At 44.2% G+C, this 22,884-nt stretch overlaps 1 protein-coding gene across 1 annotated transcript in view; it reads left to right on the top strand.

Annotated features, from left to right (window-relative positions):
- The first annotated feature begins 15,404 nt into the window (after window positions 1-15,404).
- Window positions 15,405-22,884, top strand: part of TMTC1 (transmembrane O-mannosyltransferase targeting cadherins 1) — a 145,088-nt gene continuing 137,608 nt past the window's right edge. Inside the window, exon 1 of the mRNA XM_032688578.1 lies at window positions 15,405-15,794. Within this exon, the coding sequence (XP_032544469.1) occupies window positions 15,478-15,794 (317 nt within the window). The 5' untranslated portion in view covers window positions 15,405-15,477. The remainder of the gene's footprint in view (window positions 15,795-22,884) is intronic.

Consider the following 22,884-nt stretch of genomic DNA (forward strand, 5'->3'; position numbering starts at 1 on the left):
AGCAGACTCGTGGTGTTGCATTTAGTGGGGTCACCCCATGCCCACAAGCCTCTTGTTCCTCGTGATGGTTATACTTGCAGTGGTTCCCTTCAGATTTGAGGCCTGAGATCACTCTGATGGTGTCTGTGTGGGTGGAGGAAGGTGCTACAGGTGGCTGTCTACTTACTAGTCCCTGGGGGATGACACAGAACTTGGCTTTTGCCAGATCTGGCTGATCCATGCTGCCTGTGGCAGATCAGAAGTGATTCCAGACATACACGTACCACGCCTGTTCCTTCACCAGCTGTACACTGCACCCCACTGAGGAGAGTAAAACCTCACAGCTGAGCTGAGAGCAAGATGAGCACTTCTTGTTATTTCTGTACTACAAGCAGTGTTTTTTTCCAGGGGGCCCTCTACACCAAACAAATTAAGATGTTTCTTCTATTACAGTCAATGGCAGTCTAAAAATTCTGATTTGCTCTTTGGAGTTTCCACTGAAACTGTTGTGCCCTCAGGCTGTAGCTCAGTGATCTCAGATAGATACTGTGGGTACCCCAGAGTCTGAAGTTTAACATGAGATACATACTTAACCTATTGAAACTATTCATGGAACAACAATATCCTTCTGCACTTGGAAATCTTCATCAGATGGAGATCTCCATAAATCTGCATCCATCAACACAGAGAAAGAAAACCAGAAATTAATCCCCAAATGGTTAAGTACATCCTTTTTTTCCCCAGTTGTCTGATATTGAGGAATCTCTTTTAGTACAGGACATGAAAAGCTTCTGGGGTTTTTTTGTTTGTTTTGGGGGTTTGAGGGTTTTTTGTGTGTGCGTCATTTTGGTTTTTTGGGGGTTTTTTTTGGTCAGATCCATTTGCCACCAATCCAGACTTGCTATTGGTTTGGGATCTAAATGTGAAACTGACCCAGCATCGCTGAGATTTTCCTGGTTTTGTGTCTGAGTTGGACTTGCATTTGGCAAATGGGTGCTTGCAGCTGATCCAAACCCATTTAGAAGCTCAGCAGATGCTTCTCTGAGCCTCTTCTATGTTTTAAAATGGAAACAAAGCATAAAACCAGGTGCTTTCTGTGCTGTCCTGAATTATGGATTTTATTCTTCTTGTTAAAACACATTTGACACATCTTCTGATTTATCACTTTGTAACATGATAGAGTGAGTGTAAAATACCAGGTTCTACCCGACAAATAGTGATGGGACTCCAGTTACTGCTCTTTTCTCTAAGGCTCTGCTCCAATTCTCTTGAATTCAGTAACAACCCCCTCAGCAGGGGTCAACAAGGGCTCTGTGTGTTGCAAGGACCCAACACTGCAAATAAAACCGTAATTAGTCATGGACTTTGCTGAAATCCTACACACGCTGCATTATGCAGAAGTTCAAACCAGAAGGTCTCAACAGTCCCTTATAACCTAAATCTTGATGAAAAAGGGACCCACATTTTTGAGATTAAAACCTCTTTTTTACAAAGAGTTTTCTGAGGAGACAATCCTCCTTTAATTTTCTGGTCTGAAAATATCAACAGTTTGTTTTTTTTGAAAAAAAACCCCAAAAAAACCAGAAAAACGGTAAAACCATTGCCACCATGTCTGCAGGTTTGCAAAAATAAGGGGAAAATGGGCTGCTATATCCTAGATATTCCATAGAGTGCTTAGACATAATAATGTACTGATAGGTTTTGCATTTATCAGGAGTGATCACCTTAATACTGAGCTCAAACCTAAGTGGAGAAAAAAACTATTATTGTCAAGACTGACCTGAATCTGGCAGGATTCTTTGTCGTTTGTGGCTTATATTTTTGAAATTTGTTTTTCAGCTACTAGAAGTATGGCTTCTCTGAAAGCTGAGCTCAGAAAATGAAGGTGAATAACAGGAAGAGAAAAACCTGCTGCAAACCCATCTAAAGGCAAAAGGTTTAAGCCTCTGGCTTACAGCAACTTACGGGAAAGACACTGTCATTTTTTTTGCGGTGATTAAAGGTGAGCATCTTACCCCTGTGTGGGATTTCTTGCCTTTGAAACATGTTTAGTTAATTATTACATCTTAATTTATTTTCTGCCATAGAATAATAAGCCTTGCTGTGGGAAGCAGAGCACAGGAAACACAAGATGGTGCTTTTCAGTGGCAAAGCTTTGACTATGGCAATGTTTTTCGCAATATTAAACCTCGGAATCCACAAGGGAGGTACCATAATAGCAAAATGCTATTAAAAATGATGGTGTATTTTATAAGAGCTTCAAGCGCCTCTCATAATATTTGCAGATAATCTCAGTTTGCCAATTTGTCAAGTCATTATTCTCCATCTGTGATACCCAGTGATAACCAAATAGATTTTTAATTCATTTTTATCAACGCTAGTGAGCACATCACTAAGGTGTTGAAAAAAGCAAAACACAAGCTTTAAAAACACTGTGAAGACAATATATTGTTATTCTAGCATGTATTCAAACCTGCACAAGTGCCAATTAAAATATTAATGTATTCGCTTTAGAAAGATGGAGGGGTGATTTGCCTTTGTACACTACTATCCACACATATTTTTTTGCAATTTTTTTCTGGGGTTAGTGATCATGGGGATGTTTTTTCTGGCATGAGACAATTTCACATAATCAGGTACAGAAACTGAAAGTCAGTGCTTGCAGTTGGGCATTCACTCAGACCAAATACCTCAAGCCACTATGAGCATGTGGCCTTAGATCCCCAAATGGCAGGCACTTTGCTGTCCCTGGAGAGCACAGTAAAAATTTAAACCTTTTTTTTTCCATGGCCTGGATGCCAGCAGACATGCACACATATCCTTGCCCTGCAGGAGCCACTTCATCAGTGCATCAGAAGTTCGTTTAAGAAACAGGTGGAGAAGGATAGGTGGGAATGCAGGAGACTTCTGTGCTGTGCCTTGAAACTCTTAAGTGCAGTTTGGGTTTGGACGATAGCGATGTTAAGGAGCACTTCTCACACTGTGCATTAGCACTGAGTGCCCAAAAGAAGAGACCTGGGCCTTCCATCGGCACATCTGTTCGATCAGGTCGTGTGCTCATAGCATCTTCTTCTCAAACTGCACTATTACAGCTGGACACTAGAGAGCTCCTTTTACCAAAAACAGCTCAGCAATGCAAGGGGAGGCTCCCTCAGAGGCACCTTCCGAGTATTCTCCCGCTTTTTAGAGTAGTTTTACTCTTTTTTTTTTATTATTATTTTCGTGTTAAAAATTAATATTCCCCAGAGAAAGCTGTCTTTGCCAGAGCGATGGCTGCAGCTGTAACTCCACATCTCCTACCGTCACCAAGGCAGAGATTTTGCAATTGTAACTTCGGAACTAATTATACAGTTTCAGAGATAGCAAAAAAAATAAATCAAATGCTGCCAGCTTGGAAATGATAATTAAGTTTTCCTTGGAATAACAAACATGCTAGATATGTGATTTATTATGACTACTACTGTATTAATGATAGTAATAGCCTATGTCATGCACCTATGCAGACAACATGTTTTCGTTTAAATTGCCAGATTACAGTCACAGATGCAGGGTGAATTCTAACTAGCTCTCTGCAGTCACTCTGCTGATAACCTTAAGCCTTACAACACACAAGCTATTGCTAAACACTACTCCATTAGCAAGCAATATAACAGGATGAACACTGAGCCTACTTTTTTTTTCATTAGCTGGATTTGACCTGTCCCCCACAGTTGCCTTTATCCTATCAATCTTTTATTCAAAACCAAAACAAAATCTCCTATGCTGTCACTGTAAGGGCATAAGCATTCCTGCTTTGCAGACTCTGACACAAACACAGGCTGCTGCTGCAAGATGCTACAGGGAAGTGACAGTCCTATCCTACTCCCCACTGGGGATTTTTCTCTAGGGTTGATTTGCAGTTAATCTTGTCCTGAGGTCAGCAGCTGGAGGGCACAGGATTTTAGGGGCATGGCTCAGGATTTTGCCTCCCAAGCAAGTCCTATCTCACTCCCACCTCAAAGTCCCGGAATGCAAAGACTGAAAAATTCTATGTGAAAACTTCAGGAAGGTTGGGGAAAGCCTTGTTCCAGCCTCTCCTGTGCACTGTAGTGGTGCTTGGCCAGGGCAGAGAAACAGCTGGCACTGTTGGGACCTGTAACATCAGCTGCTGCTGAAGCTCTTGCAGAAGCCCCAGCACACTGATGCTGTTTCCCCACTCTTGCCTCCTCTTCCCACTGCAAGCCAGAATGCAAGAGCCAGTGAAATCTGGAGTGGGAAGCCTTTGTGTTGCAGGCAGGTCTTTCCCCTCCCAGTCCTTGTGTGCCCTCAGGCAGAAAACGGCCTTGAAATCAGGAGATGTGTTATTTTCTGCCTGCATTCCTTTCTATCTTCGGGCACATCTCTTAGCCTTCCTGCATCTCTGTTGCTTCGATAACAAAGCCAAGGGTTGTTTTCTTCCACCATTTCTTTGCCTTGTTCCCCTGCCTGGTTTGGGACCAGGGGACTTTCACTGGGCAGGTATGAGGTCTTGCAGCTCCCTGGGTGGTTTTAACAAGGGCTAGGGTTGTAACAAGGGTGCAGGTGCCTCCTGAGTCCTGTGGAGAGGTTGGTGTCTGTGCTCCTGATGGCACAGCTAGGAGACCAGGCTGGCACAGCTGGCAGGGTGGTCCACAAAGTTGGAGGCTTGCTGTTGCAGTTGCTTAGTTACACTTTCGTCTACATGGACCAATTCATTATGGATTAAAATGTTCCAGACCTGATTAGATTACTTGCAGGCAGCCTGACAAGGCAAAACTATTTATTGTTGTCTTTGCCTGGATGTAGAGGAGGATATTCTGCAGGAATGAGTCAGATCTGATCAGGTTTATGTAGAAAGCCAGGGAAGCAATATTTAATTCTGAGGAAGATTCTCTTCCAGGACAACTCAACCGCGTTAATGACAATGAACTGAATTGTGTCATGAACATCTTGTCACTTAGTTTCCAAAACCAGCATGTCACAATGATAGCTGAAAGACGAACTCTAGTGTTTGTTTCTTTGTTCTTTTCAACCCATGGTCCTCTGAAAATGTATAGATAGCTGGAAAGAGAGAGGATTTTCAGTGTAGGGCAGCTCCAAAGAAGGTCAGTGTGGGAGGTGACAGGCTGCCTTTTGACTCATCTGAAATTCTCTCTTATGAACTGTGCTGTATGAGCCTTGGCCGTGCCATCCACAGCCCACACACTGACTCCCATACATGCAGGGCAAGTCCCCAGCATGGCACTCATCAACTATCTTCCTAAATCACCTTGAGCTACCTGGAGGATTCTCTCTGACTTTTGTGAACAGAGGACTCATAATGACAGAAAATGTAACAAAATCCAGGAGTAACTTGCTGAACTGTAGCTAACAAAATGAAAGAGTGTGGTGAAGTCAGAGCTAGCAGCCCTTTGCAAAACCCCATTTCTCAGAAAATTGTGTTTTATTGTTTCCAGCCCTGCTAGCTCACATTACACCCCAGCTAAACCTAGCAGGGCCCTGTTATTCATCAGTCAGTTTTATGGCATGACAGGAGTCTGCAAAATTAGAAGCCAGTTAAACAAATTAAAAAATTTAATGGAATCCTCTATCTGCATCTTGCAAAAGAAAAAAGGAAATGCCTTGGGATATGTTTTTCTCATAGGGAGGATCATATGGGCCCCCAAAAGGCAACAACAGCAAGGTGGCCACTGGAGAGAGAGAAATATCTCACAAAATTTTATGAAGGAAATGAAAATATGATTCCTGTCAAGTCACCCCTCATAAGTCCGTCTTTTCTCATCAACGTCTCAGACCATGTGATATTGAGAAAAAATGAAAACACTAGCTGTGGCTGTGAACTACTTTTCCCCTCTAATTTTATTTTGCTTCAACTGTCCAGAGAGCAAATCTTTTGGGAGGTATCCAAGACCTCAACATCTAAGGAACCCTTTCTAGAATCTAAATATAATAGCTCTGCCAATTTAGCTGACATATGTGGTTATTTCAGTGACAAAGTACTCTGGGACCTTCTAATCCCCTTCTCAAAAAAAAAAAAAAAAAAAAAAAGGAAAGAAAAAAGCGCCCCAGTATGGCTTTTTTTATCTCCCCAAAATATTTTGGTGTGTGGTCTTTGGAAAAAAGGCTCATTTAAAATCATTTTTATAACTGGTTATTGAATGGATGGTGATCTATAGGCTATTTTTCTCATCAAGATGTCACCCACTGTCAGGTCTGACTAATAAGAGTTTCTAGACCAGCGGTGAGTATAAGCGGTCTCAGTGACACGAATACAAACTCAGCAGCTCAGCTTACTGCAGCTTAGCACGGATTAATTTCCCATGGCAGATGCCAGCCTCATGCCAAAAAAGACTAACCCCATCTTTATGATTCTTCTCTTCTTCACGATTGTCAATCTGTGCAAGTACAGAGATAACTAGAAACAGGCCCAAATTACAAAGTGTGGATCTCTGCAGCACTTCTTTGAACTTGTGCTATGCCTGAGTTTTCCTTCAGGCTCCTCTCCAGTCCTTTCCTTTATAAAACTATTCAGAGTTTGGTCTGTTTTTACCCTTTTTATCAACAGGTCTGTTTAAGCAGCAGTGATATAAATTATATTAACTCTCAGGTAATTAAGTTTTTTCTCTCCATCTTTTCCCAGGGAACGATTAAGAGTATAGAAATGTACTATGGTTTGGTAGGGTGGTTTGTTTGCTATTATTATCCTTTTTGTTTATACTGGAGGGTGTTGGCCTTTTGGCAGTGAGAGGATGATATTGATGAGGGTCACAAAAATCCTTAGGTCTTGCAGAGAATCAACTATTATTCTTGAAGCAGCTTCCAGGGAAGCTCTCAGCGTACGTGACCTCTACTGTACAAGCAAAAAAGGTTGCCTTGTGCCTGAGGAACAGAACTCTGGCATGGACTTGGTAATAGTTAAGATATGCTGGGCCATGGAGCATCTCTGAAAGCCTGCAGGAAAAACTCATAAGAACCTAGGATATGGCAGTGAGGTCAGAAGAACCTCAAGCCAGGGCCCTGAATTTAATGTGATGTCCCAAGGATGAAAGAAAGGGACTGATGTCCTGTGCTGGAAGTGGCCTACTAGAGATGACAGAAAACCCTACAGAGAGGTGTTGCCAAGCAGGTTTAATAACAGTGAGTATGTTAGATTTGCTCTCAAACGACAACTTTTTGTTTTATTTCTAGGCCTTCCAGGTTCCAAATGCTGTCTGGGAAGCTTCCAGATTCTTATTGAGGGATTCTAGGAGTGTTTCAGCTGAACTGCAGATGACTTTGGGCTTTGGGCTGAAGCCATGGGAAATTTTCTAAGCTCTAAACCAGGTCAGTAACTTTAATGTTTAAACATTTTTAAAATGTTTAACAATAGAAATTCAAAGGTTACATGTTCCTATTGACTGAGAAGAAAGCTGGAGTGGAATTAGGCAGGAGAAATCAGGTGAAACACATGAAGGGAGTGTGAGTTGGTAAAAGAAAGTAAGGGAGACTCATCTCCTCAGAGAGACTCTGAAAGAAGGGAGTTCTGTGGTCCTTAGTAGTAGAAGCTGAAAACCCTGAGCTCCTAAGTGTGCACTCATCTAGGGGAAAGCTGGGAAAAGTCACATATAGGTCTCTCCAGAGTATTTCAGGTGAGCCAAGATTTCATGTTCACTTGGATAAAAGGTGTGTAAGTATTGTTAGAGCATATGGCTCATAATTCTTTACATTGCCAGGTTTGTAGCCCCAGAACTCTGCAGTAACTGTGTATCAAACCTCAGTGTGCTTGAAGAGGAGAGAAAGGTGATTTTGGCCAAAACAAAACAAGATTTGCATGTGCTCTCACACCCTCATGTGTTCTTCATCCTGTTCCACCCCTGAATTAGGATTTATTTTTCTCTCCTTATCTGGGTGTTTGGTGGCTCTAAGCCTGTTACTTTCTTCCTCACATCACTTCTTTAGGGCTTTGGTTTATACTCTGCCTTCTGTTTAACTCTGTGTGTAGTCTGTCTTCTGTTTAGGGAGGTCCTGATAAGCTGCACATGGATGTGATGGCATCTTGATGCCCTAGGTGACATCTGCACCTACCATTCTCACAGCACTTCTTCTACTGCTCCTTCTAGTGCTTCCACATCCAGATAATCACTTTCATTCAGAATGGGCTTGATATTTTTATTAAGAATTCCTCGAGTATTACAACATGTTTTACCTGCCTGCAGCAGACTCACAGGAGTGCAGAAAAGTGCTGGAGAGCAAGGATAACTGGGAAAGGTCCAATTTATCCTATCACCAGTTTGAGGATCACTTAGATGCATGGTCTGTGGGAACAATGGAGAGGGAAAGAGGAACAATGGAGAGGGAAGAGGGAACACAGAAAAGCTGCTCCAGTCATTCCCAACTGCCTTCCTCTCCATCCTGCTTCTTCCTGATGCTGTCCTTCTCCACCAGGCTTTCAAATTGTTTCCTCTGAGAAGTCATAGAAGGTTTTACTGCTTTGCTTTTCAACAGATCTATTAGTTGCCTGTGAATTTCTCAACTGCCTTGGGAAAAGAGCAGAAACAGAACCAGTCAAAAGCTGACTGGTGTGATGGCTTTCCAGCTAGCATAAGCTGGCTTAGGGGGTTGTAATTGTGCTCGAGAACTTACCTTTGCTTTAACACAGCCAGAGCTCCTCAGTACACCTTGGTGTAAGAGGACTAGAGAGAAGAAGCAGAGCCCAGAGTGACTGATTGAAGCGTTGTTTTATCTGGAGTGTTTGTTCAACATAAACACTAGAAAGTTAAGCATTGTAAAATAAAACTGTAGCTGCTTGCAAAAATAAAATCCAAAGAAGTCACCTGAAAAAAAAAAAGTCATATTCCTTTCCCAGTAGCTTTTAAGGAAACTTTCCCCCTCCTCAAATTACCATGACTCTATGTGGCTTATTCTACAATATAGATTTTAATATTTTTGCTAAAATTTATTCCAGCTGTTGCTAATCATGGAGATATGAATAATATTATTATAAAGAGTCTTGAATGGACTTGGTGCAGATTTATTAATTTGTAATTTTTCCATTTTAAACCCAAATATTAAAAAATAGATGAAAAGAAAGAAAGGTAATTGTAACCACTGGCTTCTACTTTACCATGATGAAATTGAGCTTGCTCGGTAATCAGAGAATAAATGTAGAGATTTCCTGATTTTATCCAAGAGCCTGATTTTATCAGACCATTTGCAGTGACTGCAATTCAATTGAGTCTGGGGATGCCAGAAGATCTCATGTATAAATCAGTTACTTTTAGGAGAGAACTGCTGCTGCATTTCAGCTCAGATATTACAGAAAACAAGACCAACTGAATCTGAATAGGGAACAGACTTGGGGTCTTTAATCTCCGTTTTTATTTTGACACGTGTACTGGCAAGAGACAATTGCATTGGGGAGCATACAGCCAACTCTGAAGACTGAGTATAGGGTCAAATTAACTGATTCAGTCCAGTCCAAGTTGAAGATGCCTCCTTTATCTCACCAAAATCAAATTCATCTTCTGAATCCAATGCCTCCCTACAGGAGCAATATGAATCCCAACCACTAAATATTGATTAGTTTCTTATCCTGTGTTTGACTCCAGTGCCCTCAGCAGCTGAGCATCCAACTGTACAGCTACATGACAATTCCCTTTCACAGTCTTGTAGGAAGCATATGGTGTCTGACTTACTAATATCCATTTCCTGGGAAAGCTATCCTTTCAAAACAACTTCTCTCTAGCCAGATCTCTGCTTTAACCAGCCTCACACTCATGCTGATCTGCTTGTACTCAGAAACAACGTTCCAGGTAGAGTGAAAATGTCATCCAGGGCTATGCACTGTAAGTGAACAAAAAATGGTGGGTTCTTTAAGAATCCCTCATTTGCTTATCCAGAAGTGAGCCTGTCTTGAATTGGGTTTTCCCTTTTTAATTTTTGTGGTTCTGAGCCATTAACTGATTTCCATGAAATGCATAAAAATTCAGCTTAAACTGTCTTGTACTTAATCAGCAATAAGTAGATGAATGTTATAAGTGATAACTCTTATGATTCAAGCCCTGTAGCCTGCACTTTTCCCTTGCTCTGCTGCAATAAAAAAGATCTGTCAGACAAGGGCAAGACTGAGGACTTTCTTTGGCTTTGGGAAATTTCTTTTGCAATGCTTCTAGCATAGGAAAAGTGCAGATCCATGCTCAGTAGGGAAAGAGAAATGCTTTCGCTCCTCCACTTGCCATTTCTTCACGGGGTTCTGAACACCCAAATCACGCACAGAAAAATGGAAAATACTAATCTCCTCACCTGATGAGTGAATCTGCTGGAGTGGGCAACCTCAGCCACCTCTGCCACGGTCTGCCTCCACTTGGTAGGTGAAGAATCCAATTCTTCTCATTACTGCGGATTGTCCCACCTTTGTATTGTCCCTGACCTTTAAACTGTGACTACCAAACACAAGTCACTCTCTACCACTTGCTGGGTGCCTCCCCTCTGTCAAATCGTGGATGTTCCATCCACTGTGGAGATTCAACCCTGCCCATAGACTAAGGCTTAACCCGGGTTTCTTCAAAGACAGAAAATGCATTTGTTTCGTGAGCTGAAAAAGAGATTCCCTCTAATCCAGTAACAATGATGGCAAGCTTTTTCTCGGCTTGAAATCTCTCATTTTGTACAAGCATATGAAGAAGGTGACAAATGGATATGAAAATGGGTCACAGAGGATTCTGTGTTACTTGCCATCTGTGTCAGGGATGGGAAATGAGCATCCATGAGGATCCACCAAACCGTGCTTACCATGTGATATCTTCTTGTTGATATCACTTTGTAAATACTGAGGGGTTTGAATTTTCAGGGCTGATATTTAGCACACACTGACTGCCATGGTGAGAAGGCTTAGGAGGGGTTGTGGGCTGAACTTGAAATACTATATCCCTATTGAAAAGGAGAGGTCATCCTGAGGATATTGGATTTCTTTGTCTTCTAAGGATCACAGAACCAGGATACTAAGAAGTTTTCCTTTCCTGCTTATACTACTTCTGGCTCTTGGCCACAGTTGAAAGTGAAAGCAAAGCCACAGGAACTTTTGCTGGACTTTAGGAACAATTCAAAGAGAGAAGCTTTCTGTCATCTGCATAGACCTAAAAGCAATTTGGTAACAAGGAAAAAAGGATCATAATTAGGATTTTTCCAACCCAATACAGTTTTTCACTGTTTTAGTGCTCCCAGTAACTCCCAAGTTCAAATCCCACTTAACTAAACAGAATTATGCCTGCACTGAACTCCTTGGAGGGGCTCTGTACCACATGGATTGCTCTCTGCCTCTCCAAAGCTCTTCCAGCACAGACAGCACATTGGATTAAAGATGCCAAACTTAGTTCCAGAGTTGCAATGCTCCCTCATTTAGGATGGCAATTTCCTTTAATAGCTAGCAGAACCTAGTAGCTGCCTCATTCCTTAATTTGTTTATTTTTTACTTTTTTTTTTTTTTTTTTTTGCTTTTAACCATATGAACATAATTGGTGTCAACTGAAGATGATATGCATGGCAGATACAGAGTTTCATCCCGGGGGCTACTGAAATGAATTGCAGAACCATTCAGTAACTGACTACAAGCAGAAATCAATTGGACCAGTTACCAAATGACTTAGTTTAAATGTAAAATTATTTGTTCAGACAGCAAGAAACTATTTACATGTGCTACTTTTGAAATTTACCTCTAGCTATGACCATATGGTAATTTAACTTTTAAATTGTATTTACTGCATTCTTATACTTTAATCAGTCAATGCAAAGCTAAACTCCTCAGAACTCTGCGTTTAAGTCTGAAACTCAAAACACTTGCAGTTTCTCTCTGCCTTTGAGCAGTTGCCATCTTCAGATAATAACAGATCAATCAGTGCTCAACCCTTTGAAGTGTATCCGTTCAAATGTGTCTCCTGCCTTGCATACGCTGCCGTATGTTTTACTCCAAGTGGAGCCTAAACTTTCCTGTTTCAGAAGTAACGAGCTCTGCTCAATTAGCAGAGCCAGGTTTTTTTGAGCATCGCACATAATTAGTTTCAAGGTCTCTAGTTTTAACAGCCATTTGCTAATCTTTTTTATATAGCTGGCACAAAACTTGTGATTCAAATACAAGGAGGCAGTCAAATAGCTGGAGTGCTTCAACTACACACTGTTCTCTAGAACTCAGCTAGGCTTTTCTGAGAAGCAATTTGGCTTCACATTTCAGGAGTGATGGCTACTTTAGGCAGAGAAAGAATCAAGCCTTGCAGAAGGAAGAAATACTTATTAGACCAGACATTTTTGGAAGTGGTAAAGCCACTTTGGAGCAAATTATCTCTGCTGTATTCTCTTTTTTCTCTCTTTCCTCTCCCTCTATGTATATGCCTGCATATATATGTACAGACTTGACAACCAGTGTTCAGTATGTGTTCTTCTGCTCTCTGAATTCTTTTTGCTTTTAGTTTATTTATAGGTGGTCAGGACTTCTAGCAACAGACAACTTGAATTCAATTTGTGATGGTGACTGCTGCACGACAAGGTAATGTTTCCCTTTGTAGCGAAAGTAGAAGGTGATATGTTTGTATTTCAGCAGGTCTTGTTGTGATAAACAGGAGGCCTTCCTCCATGGCTGACTGGAGCATTGCTTTGTCTCTTTCCAATGTTCGCTTGAGGGAAGAAAGGAAAGATTTGATCAGTCTTGGAGAAGTGAGAATAGATTTTCTTCTCATACAAGAAACTTGGCAAATCAGTGTACAAAATGTACAATTATCAATGCAAAATATAAAATGTATGCAAAAGAACATTTTATGCATATCATTTCAATAGGCATATAAGAAAACAGTTTAAAAAATAAATAGGGGTTTTCTCCCTTGCAAACTCTTAAGTTTCTGTGCCAGATGAAAGCTAATGGCCAGTGTTGGTGCCCTCCTATGGAGAGTAAGGGTAAGGAGTCCTGAATTGGTCAGGATTCCTATCTCTCTTTTTGGTGTTATCAAGCATGGTGGGTGATGAAAGCGAACAGGAAATTGTAGATCTGTATAAGAAGCAATGTTATTTATTCCATAGAATGTGCCTGTTGTACTGTGTGACATTAGATGGCTGTGTATGATCCTGTCATAAGATATTGACAGGAAATTCCTTGATGGGAAAATTACTTTTTATCACCTCTTCATCATTTACCATTTTAGAACCCTGCATTTTTGGTGAGCTTTATGTGAAGAACTAGTTAAGCTCAAAGAGTGAACAGCAGGACTTGTGGCACAGCAGGGACATATACAGAGACCTGTCCAGTTGCCCTGGGCAGCCCTGAGCCCTGTTTTGTGGCAGGAGCAGGTTATCGGTGGGCTGTCCCCAACCTGTGATGATGGAGAAGGACAGAAAGCTGAAAGACGTTGGTGAGAAAGGCTGTGTGGACCCTGATCCATGGATGAGTAGACCAGAGGTACAGGGGGAGGGACAGCCTGCTGAGGAGCAGCTGGGCTGCTGAGTATATTGGGTTTGTTGGGGTCACATAGCAGTGCTGCTGACCCCCCTTTAGGCTGCCTGGATCACCCACGTGCAGTACATACACCCCAGAGAATAGCTGGACTCTCAGCTGCCCATTTCAGAACTACAGGGGATTGAAGATTTTGTTTGGTGGAGTAAATCAGAATTTCAAATATTACCTTCAGCCTACTGTAAGGCAATTTCAACATTTAAATCCCACAGATTGTCTTTGCTTTCATCAACATTATAACCTATGCTTTCCCTTCCCCTTGCCCCCCCCCCCCCGTAACTGTCACCATTTTAATTTATGTCAACAAAAATCCCAATTCCACCTTTAGGTATATGTGAAATAATGACTTAATTTCCAGAGCTGCTGGGCACTTGTGGGCTTTGGTACTTCAATGCCTCAGGATACCAGGCTGTTTCTCTTCCCATGCCCATACAGAGATGTTGAAGTCTAGTTTTACACACCCAAACTTTGAAACTTTGGTGAAAATGAATACTAACACACCTCCATGAATGGTGTCCCATGCTGGTGAAAGCTCCAGGTAGCCAACTGCCTAAATGTCATCAGCAACTTAAAGAGAAAGTTTGAATTGATGACTCTGCTTCTGGTGGAGTTTCCTCCCGTCCCGGATATAAACACACTGTCCTAGTTGGAGTTAACTGTTATTTTTAGCTATGACAAAAGTGCATCTGAAAAGCCTGTTCTGTTGCACTTGGAAAATACCAGATCACTCGAAGTGCCAAATATGCTGGGGGAAAAAGCATTCCTGGAGCGGGCTTGCCCCAGACAGTCTGCATGAACTCTCCACGGCTTCCGCTCCCCTCTTTTTCCCACAAGCAGGCAGGCACGGTCACACGCACGCACGGAGAGCAGCTTGGAACTGCACAGGCTGGTGGTGAACCATGCTCAGTGTATCGTTTCTCAAGAACAAATTCAAAGTATGTCCAGCATGTTCATTCACCTAGTTGAATCTAAGCTGCTTTGCCAAGCAGTGTTATTGCTTTGGTTGGTTATAAGCAGGAGGCTTTCTCTAAATGGCAAAACCTCATTAATAGAGTCCATGTTTTCATGGTTTTTTAAAAATCCATGACTACATACCTTTTGTACAGGGCTGAATAGAGGATCTGACCACAGCCTTTCCTTAAGTGAAAGTTACTGGGAGTTGTCACTAAGACAAGAAAGGTCATGTATGGGAGGGGATGGACTCACTGTAGGTCTCAAATGATTTTGAAAGAGGGACAGAGGCTGGACCAGAGTAGAGAAAACAAGTTCCATGGCACCAAAACGCTTTCCCCTCCAGCAGGACACAGTGGGGGACTGTTTGACACAGCTGATGCTGCAGCGTGGAGGGTGTGGGCGAGCACTGATGCTGTGGAGCAGCGTGGATGCGGTGCAGCAGCATCGATACTGGATCAGCACGCACGTTGTGGATGCTGTGGAACAGCGCCGGTGCCGTGGAGCGGGCTGGGATGTTCCCGTTCCCCAGGTGAGTCTGGCCCACAGGAAAGCTGCGACCGGCCATGGAAAGGGGGTGCCCGCGGGGAGGTCGGAGAAGGCGCTGGCGCCAGGCGGCAGGGCAACCCTGGGAGAGGACGGACAGTGCGACCCGGGGCAGCGGGCTCCGCTCCGCGCCCCGCAGCGCTCCCCGCCCGCGGGCGGCGCGGCCCCGCGCGGGAGCTGCCGTGTCCTGGCGCATCCCCCTCCCCGGTGCGCGGGGGGCACCGCGGGCTGAGCCCACCCCGCCGACGGGCTGGGGAGGTGGCGGCGGTGTGACAGCGCGGCAAGGAGCATGCGTGCGGGAGGGGGGGTGCCAAGGGGAGGAGGAGGAGGTGGAGGAAGAGGAGGAGGGGAGGGATGGCGCGGGGAGGCGGCCGCTGTTTATTTGCAGCCGGGCAGGCAGCGCCTCGGCAGAGCGCGAGTGGCCGGCGGCGGTCCCGCTGCCCGCCCCGCACCATGCGGGCGCCGCTGCCTCCCCGCGCCGCGGCGGCGGCGGAGCCGGAGCCGGGGCAGCCCTGGCGGCGCCCCGCGCCATGGCGGTGACGAGCTCGGTGCGGGGCTCCCGCAGCCGGGACCGAGCCGCGCCGGCCCCGTCCCCGCCGGCGGGCGGGCGGCGCGGCGGGGCGGCGGCGGCGGCGGCGGCGGTGCTGGCGGGGCTGTGCGCCCTGTGCTACGGCAACTCCCTGCGGGGCGAGTTCGTGCACGACGACGTCTGGGCCATCGTGAACAACCCCGACGTGCGGGCGGCCGCCCCCGTGTCCGCCGCCTTCGCCAACGACTTCTGGGGCAAGCGCATGGCCGAGAACACCAGCCACAAGTCCTACCGGCCCCTCTGCGTCCTCACCTTCAAGTGAGTGCCCGGCGCCGCGGATCCCGCTCCGCCCGGACCCTCTCCCGGCTCCGCGCCCGGGCGGAGGGAGCCGGCCGGACCCGGGAGGGGGTCGAGGGAGTCCCGCGGCACCCGTCCCGCACCTTCGGTTTCGTGATTCAGCGTTTCTGCCCGGAGCTGTGCGGGACGGGGGGCGGGCAGGGGGCTCAGCCGCCGGGGCGATCCCGTGGCTCGGTCCGGTGGAAGTTTGCGGGAGATGAGGAGCGATGAGGCGCCGCTCCGTGGGAGCCCGCCGCTCTCCCGGCAAGTGCCCCGCTTCCCTGGTGGTTTGGGAACAGGTGGCGCCTCTTCCCCGGGCTGCCGGGGGGATAAAAGGGAAAACAGAGCGTTTTGGAAAGCGCTTTTGACTGAGAAAGGTGCTCACATAATATCTTCGTGAGTTCCTCCTCTGCTTTATCTCCACTACTTTTTCTCCGCAATTGAGTGATCGCGGCAGAAACTTCCCGCGTTCTGTTTTGAAGCAGACTCGTAGTCATTCGTACCTTTCTTCTTGCCGCTAAGCGAGGGGTTCAGCTTCGCGGGCACCGCGCCGTTCTGTGCATCCCTCCTGGCAGTTCCCAGCCTCTCGTGTCAGTCGCGGAGTTCCCCGGCAGCCTCGCTGCTTCAGATGTTCCCTGTCTACCGGGCAGAGTTGTTGAGGAGGAGTTTCGGTTTTATAGGAATGACGAGAAATTGAACAGCAACAAAGTGACAGTTACTATCGCTAATCCTAGGAAGAAAACCCTTGCTTGCCTCTCTCCCCGAGGAAAAGAATTTGTTGCAGATCAGCTTAGCTACAATCCATACAGTTTGTCATTCTTTCCATTAGGTTTTCTCTTTTTAATTTATTCTGATGAAGCCTTAATGATGGTGAATATTTAGCACGTGTTAGTATTTAAAAATGATACCTGTGTTTGTAGGGAGCTGTGCTGAAGAACTGGCATAGTTGGGTGCTGTTTAGCACTCTGGTCCTGTTTGCAGGTGGTCAGTAGATGCTCATTACAAACTGTGGCAGGCATAAGGAATAAACTAGGTGGACAGTAGCAAGTATGCCAGGAGGGTGTGTTACCCGATCCTGGTTGACTCTGCTAATTGAGCAATTCTTTAAAAGATCTGATATATAAATAGAATTTCACGAACTACATGGAAATCACATGTGTCTGTGAAGCAAGAGAGGTTTTCGGGAATGAGACGTTCCTTTGGGATTCCCAGGGAGCACTTGCTGCCCTTCTATTGTAAAGGTGGGCCTGGAGCCAAGAGCCATTGGTCCGGGGAAGCAGAGCTGGATGGGCACAGGGTGGCATATCCCTGATAAAGCAAAGCTGAACAGCACAGACCCTTTTAGACTGGCTTGTTTAGAACAGGTTTTGTGCCTTCTCCTTGAAGGGTGTCTCAGCACATTTCTGTAAGGAACGATGCGGGTGTAGGTTGCCACGGGCAGAGATGTCTTTGTGCAAGCAGAGTGCCTTCTCCATCGTCTGTCCAGCCAAACTGCTGTAGCTGGCGATCTGTCTAATTAATCCATTTGTCCATCAGTACATCTGGGGGTAATGTGAGATGGGAGTGAACCTGTGCGTGTCACCACTGACTGCATGGCATGCAGTATTAGTGCTGGACTTGGCTTCCTAGATCAGGTTGCAGGATTGAGGTTATGTTATGCTAATGAGCAAAAGAGTCTTCAACTTTAATAATGGAATGCTTTAATTCCGATTTGTCTGTATTTGAACTGGTTTTGCCTTTGCTGTTGAAAGATATGTGCATGTCTCAAAAAGGGATGAAGTACTGTCTCTGTCTAGTCCTTTTTGGAAGGGAAATGAGACTAATTTTGTGAGCAAGATTTCATCATTAATGCTTATAATAACCATACAGCAAAGACATTGGGTCAAAGGCAGAATCATTTGTTCCCCATTTGGCATTGCATTTGGAATAGGGAAGGAATCGTTTATCTTCCCTGGCTGCAGAGGAAGATTATTTCCACAGTGTCCCAATTATCCTTTCAGCCATCCAGTTTCCACATTCTTCCCGTTTAATTTCCACCAGTAGGGTGTCAGAGTAAGATGTTAAGAACGGGGTGGAGTGGATCCTCCAAACCTAGCACTTCCAAAGAAGCCTCAGGGAGCTTTTGCCAAGCGGTGCTGAGCCTGTGGTTGAGCCTGTGGTTGAGCTGTGCTCTGCCTGCCTGAGCCATCCACTCCTGCCTTGCCCAGCAGGAGGTTGCTGGCTGCTCTCTGTCCTCCTGCAGAAGAAAAAAGGATTTTTACCCTGATGCTTGTAGAATGCTCAACAAAAATTGACTCCTAACTGAATGGAAAGGAATGTTGCTAATACTTTTGTTAGAACTTACTGCATCCACTTAGAATACTTGAGAAAACTCTGTGACATGTTTTGCAGGATCTTACTGAGGGAGGGGAGAAGGGACCAAAATATTCTTGTATCTTTACTTTTCTAATTCACTTGTTTTATTTAATTTATTTCGTTGTCAAATTTATTTGCCTTGGTCAAATCCAAGGCATTTTAGTAGCAGCATGAATCTTTATACCTGCTTAGTGGCTCTGCTTCTCTTGCATGAAACTTTAATCTGTAAAGGCTCGTTTTGCATCTTGCTGTACTAAGATTAAAGAATCTGGGAGATCTCCAAACCGCATGCACAGAACAGATGTGAAGGGTGGGCTGAAATTTATATCTACAGATCCATAAATCTACAGAAACTTAGTCTCTTTTCTGCCTTTTGTGGCTGTGAAAGTAAGAGGAAGGACTCATGATGCCCTGTGGACTTTTCATTAGGCTGAACATAGCCTATGTATAAGCTACGTGTTCCTGAAATGGTCTCAATTAAAAAAATTTATCACCCATCTGTCAGAAAAATCTGAAGCAGACATTGCTGAAATTGTGTAACAGTAGTTCAGTGTCCCTGATGAATTGGAAATCGTAAGTGACAGTCCTTATTCCAGTAGATGAATGCTCTGGAGCCAAACAGTGAAAAGAGCTCAAGTATTTGACATCATTCACACTGTATCTGACAGTATGAATGATCAGAGGAAAATAAGGGTGGCCTCTGTTACTGGAACCATTAAGCAAAACTTAAAATATTCATAGAACTGCTGCATTGTTTCGTGTAGGTTAGCATCAGAAGGGGAAAAAAAAGCCTGCATATGAACTGTTGAATTAAATAATGCTTGCTTTGTGTCTTTGAACTTCTCTTACCTTTTCTCTTGACTTCTATAAAGTAAAGGAGTGTTAAAACTAGTTGGTTCAGAATCATTCCTATTACACATGGGTAACTGTTAGGTGACAGGTCCAGCACAACTCCTCATGAGGTGAGATGGTAGGCAATGGTTTTGCTTAGTCCTTAGGGAAAACTTGCTTCATACCCTCTAGTTGCTGTCACTCAGGGGTGTTCACCTGCAGGTATTTTCTTCTCCAAGCAGCGATTCAGTATACTTCTTTCTAAAGAAGGTGACTTTTTTGGACTTAGGATATACTATTTCTTGATGTATTCCTTATAAAATGTTATGATGAAGGGTAGGAAAAAAAAAAAAGAACTGCCAGTTCTGTAATTCACTCAGGATTTTATATTTAAACTGGGTGCTTTCTGTCTTACACCTTGTCTCCACTAACAGAAGTTCACTGAATCATTTATTCCCTCAGTAGCACTTAAGTTACTCCTTGGTTCCAGTGGTTTTGCAAAAATGTTTCTCAGCTGTTGAAGCAGAAGGTGCAATCCTCAGTGCTGTCTCACTCCCTCTTTCTCTTTTTGTCTGCCAGATCCCCATTTTGGTAGATTTTTCAGCCCAGAAACAAATAGGTGATAAAGATTTGGTGTAGTCAGCAGCACAGTGGACTTGGCCTGAAGGTGTCCAGTGGTAGGGAATGGGGAGAGTGAAGCTTTTTGAAGCCCCCACAGATGCCAAGATTTAAAGACTTTTAATCAGATTTGAGCCTCCTGGTTTGCAGGTGGTTGAGAAGTGAAGGCCCTGCCTGGTCAACCTCGTTGGTGGTGCCAAGGCAGGTGGTGGTGAGGGAGGTGCCTCAAGTAACAGTTCACCAGGGACAAAAGAGAACGGTAGTGACAGGTCTAGGACATGTAGCCATGACAAAGACTTGGGAGGATGGCATTGGGCAGAGAAGCACAGCAAATACCTGATCTTCCTAGAAGGAGAAAGTGACTTTTCACATGGAATATGCTTGGATCTGTGGGAAGGGTGTAAGAGTTATCTACTCCAGCTGCTGCTGGGTGGCTCTGGTGGTTGAGGAGGAGAGGAGCTGTGGGAGATAAGCTGCAAAAGGGAATGCAGCTCTCCCACCAGAAAAGATGTGCGCAGTTTGGGCACAGAGCTATCCTACTAGTATTCCAGATGGAAAAACAAAATTGGGCAAAAGATAAATTAAAAAGTCTGGGCTGTGTTCAGGTGCTGACTGCAGAATGGATAACACTCCAGATCTGCCCATCAAGGCTGCTATCCAGTGATGGCTTGGGTATGTACCTTGCTGGGAAGTAAATGGGACCCTTCAGCAGCATTTCGGTATTCTTGGTGGGCACCAAGAGCCTAATGTAAGACTACAGTGGCTTCAGATCAAAGCCTTAAGTGACTGTAAGCTTGGGTTAGATGTGAATACATACCCAAAGAGAGAACTGATTCAATAATTCACTGCCAGCCTTCTGATCTATCTAGTTGTTTACAGCTGATCCTTCTGTTTTTTCAGCTGTATCAGTGGCATGAGTTTCAAGGACAGGGAGCTTAAGAAAACCTAAACAACCTGGGGAAGGAAAAAAGACCTTAGGTTTTCTTTGTTCTTGATTTAATGCTGTATTACAGTTTGACATCGCAGGGTAATATAGTGGAGCTATAATGTGTCAGGTTAAATACACAGTGCACAAGTATTTTCTTCACTCTGTACATCACAATGTTTAAGATTGTGTCAGTATTTCTCTTGTACAGCTTAGTCTACTATTTCAGCCCAAGCTGTGGCAATCGCTCTCCACATTGATACTGTGATACCTGCCATGAAATTGATGTAGTACTGGTGTAGCCACACGGGGTGAGGTGCAGTTTGTAAAGAGAAGCAGATGCTTTTGTTAGACTGGTTGTGCTGTAGTTGGAATATACAGACACATCTCTAAGCATGTAAGCTTTTCTTTTGACCCAGAGCAGAATGCCTTGCTGCCATTTCAGGTTTCTCCCAAAGCTTGGTACCTCAAAGCTTAGGTTTTTTTTCCAGGTGCGCAGAAGTCTCCCACACAAATGAAATTTTCATAGCAGGTGTCTGATTCTTTTGATTGCAGGTTGGGGCCGTGTTTCTCTAGGGTTGCTTGCACTCCCTGGGAGGAGGACAGGACTGCTGGGGAGGGTCAGGGGAAGCTCCCTGCCCAGGGATGGGGGGCACAGGCTTGGCTGAGGGTCCATGCTGTCAGGCTGCTTGCAGCCAAGCCCAGAGATGAGGATCTGCCCAGTAGGAGAGGTGTGTACAAAAAATTTAGGACTTCTGCCTAGTCAAATTTTCTCACTCAATAAAATTTGCCTGTCTCTTGAATTAAAAGCCTTTTATGAGGGGAAGAGTTCACTAATTCTCCTGAATGACTTGGCTGAGGTGAGTTCAGTCCACGGTTATTTTTGCTGCTTGCTTCAGGGGTGTTTTGTCTCTATTTAACACCTACCAGTTCCTGGGGATTTTCTCTCATTGGGCATTCTATTCCTCTTGCACCAATGTCACCCTTAATTTTCTTTGGTCATCTTTTACCTAAAAGGCTCAGCTTTCGACCAACCTTCTTACCCACAGGAGCATCCCTGTCAATACTCTTTAGAGTCCATGAAAATAAAGTGCTCTGGCTGCTGCTGGTGAGCTAAAGGCATTTCTCTGCATTTGCTTGCTCTGTTTCTGACTGCTTTCCTGGCCTTTCTCATTTATTGTCTCACAGATTTAAAGAAAGAAAGGGAAAAGAAAAAGGGCTGTTCTCTTTTCATTCACTATGCTTGGTTTTGTTTTGTTTCTCTTTGCTTCTGTATAAATTAAAACGGCAATTCCTTCACAGTCTGCAGCTTATTTCAAACTAATTTCAAATTTGGTGGAAATCTATTATACCTGGTTTGAAAAACTGTCTTTAGGCCTAATAACTTCATACTAGATTTCTGTTAGTGTTGTTTTCTCTTGTTGGTGAGTGACTGTGCTAGCTTGGTTCTTGATCACGTCTCATCTCTCACTGCACTCGGAAGAGGACTGCCTGATTGATGGCTGCTGAAGAGTTTCACGAGATGTGAGTTTCCATCAGTGCATTGCTCTTGCTGAGATACTGTTCAAGAATAATTTTGAAGACAAAACTTCCTTTTGTTCAGTATCCACATAAAATGACACCTGGTTTGTCAGTTTGTAACTTGCCGTCATCTGTTTGTTTTTTTTTTTAAGTTTTCCAAGTTTGTGGAGGCAAATCTAAAGTTGTGTGAATGATGCTCTCGTTATTCTTAACACAGGGACGATCATCACACCACACTTTCTAGGGTTTCACTAGGAATTTTTGCCCTGGCATATTTGCTGCTTTCGAGGTGCTGCTTCTTTCCAGTCTAATTGTAATTTCTATTTTCTTTTCCTAACTCTGCTGGAAAGCAGTAACCTGCTTTGAATGCCAACACTTAACTAGTGCTCTTGTAAGTGATGACTGCTGTGCTCTAAGGGAGTTGCTGTAGCTTGGGAATTGATACGGCCTCTGTCTTCTCACCCGTGGCCATTATAGCAAATCAAGGAACAAACCATTTAAGCCTTATTGTCCATTTAATTCTGAGGCATTGTACTGTACTATGGAAAGATTATCAACACAAATCAGCACAAAGTGCTGTTGCACTGTGGTGGAAACTCTACCCTGCTTGTGCTGGCTGTTGCACTAACACTTCTGCAAAGGCGCTTATTTTCTGTTTGCTGCTAGAGGTTTTTCATTAATCTTTAAGCTGTTTCCACAAAGAGCTTTAACCATTATTGCCACTGGTGCAGCTGCATCTCTTTTGGAGTGCAAATGCTCATTTTCCTGGCACGCAGTACATGCATCTGTGGAGTTTATAAGGAGATTCCACCATACACTGAA

This window comes from Chiroxiphia lanceolata, chromosome 5, assembly GCF_009829145.1.
Source record: "Chiroxiphia lanceolata isolate bChiLan1 chromosome 5, bChiLan1.pri, whole genome shotgun sequence".
In the NCBI taxonomy this organism is placed as follows: Eukaryota; Metazoa; Chordata; class Aves; order Passeriformes; family Pipridae; genus Chiroxiphia; species Chiroxiphia lanceolata.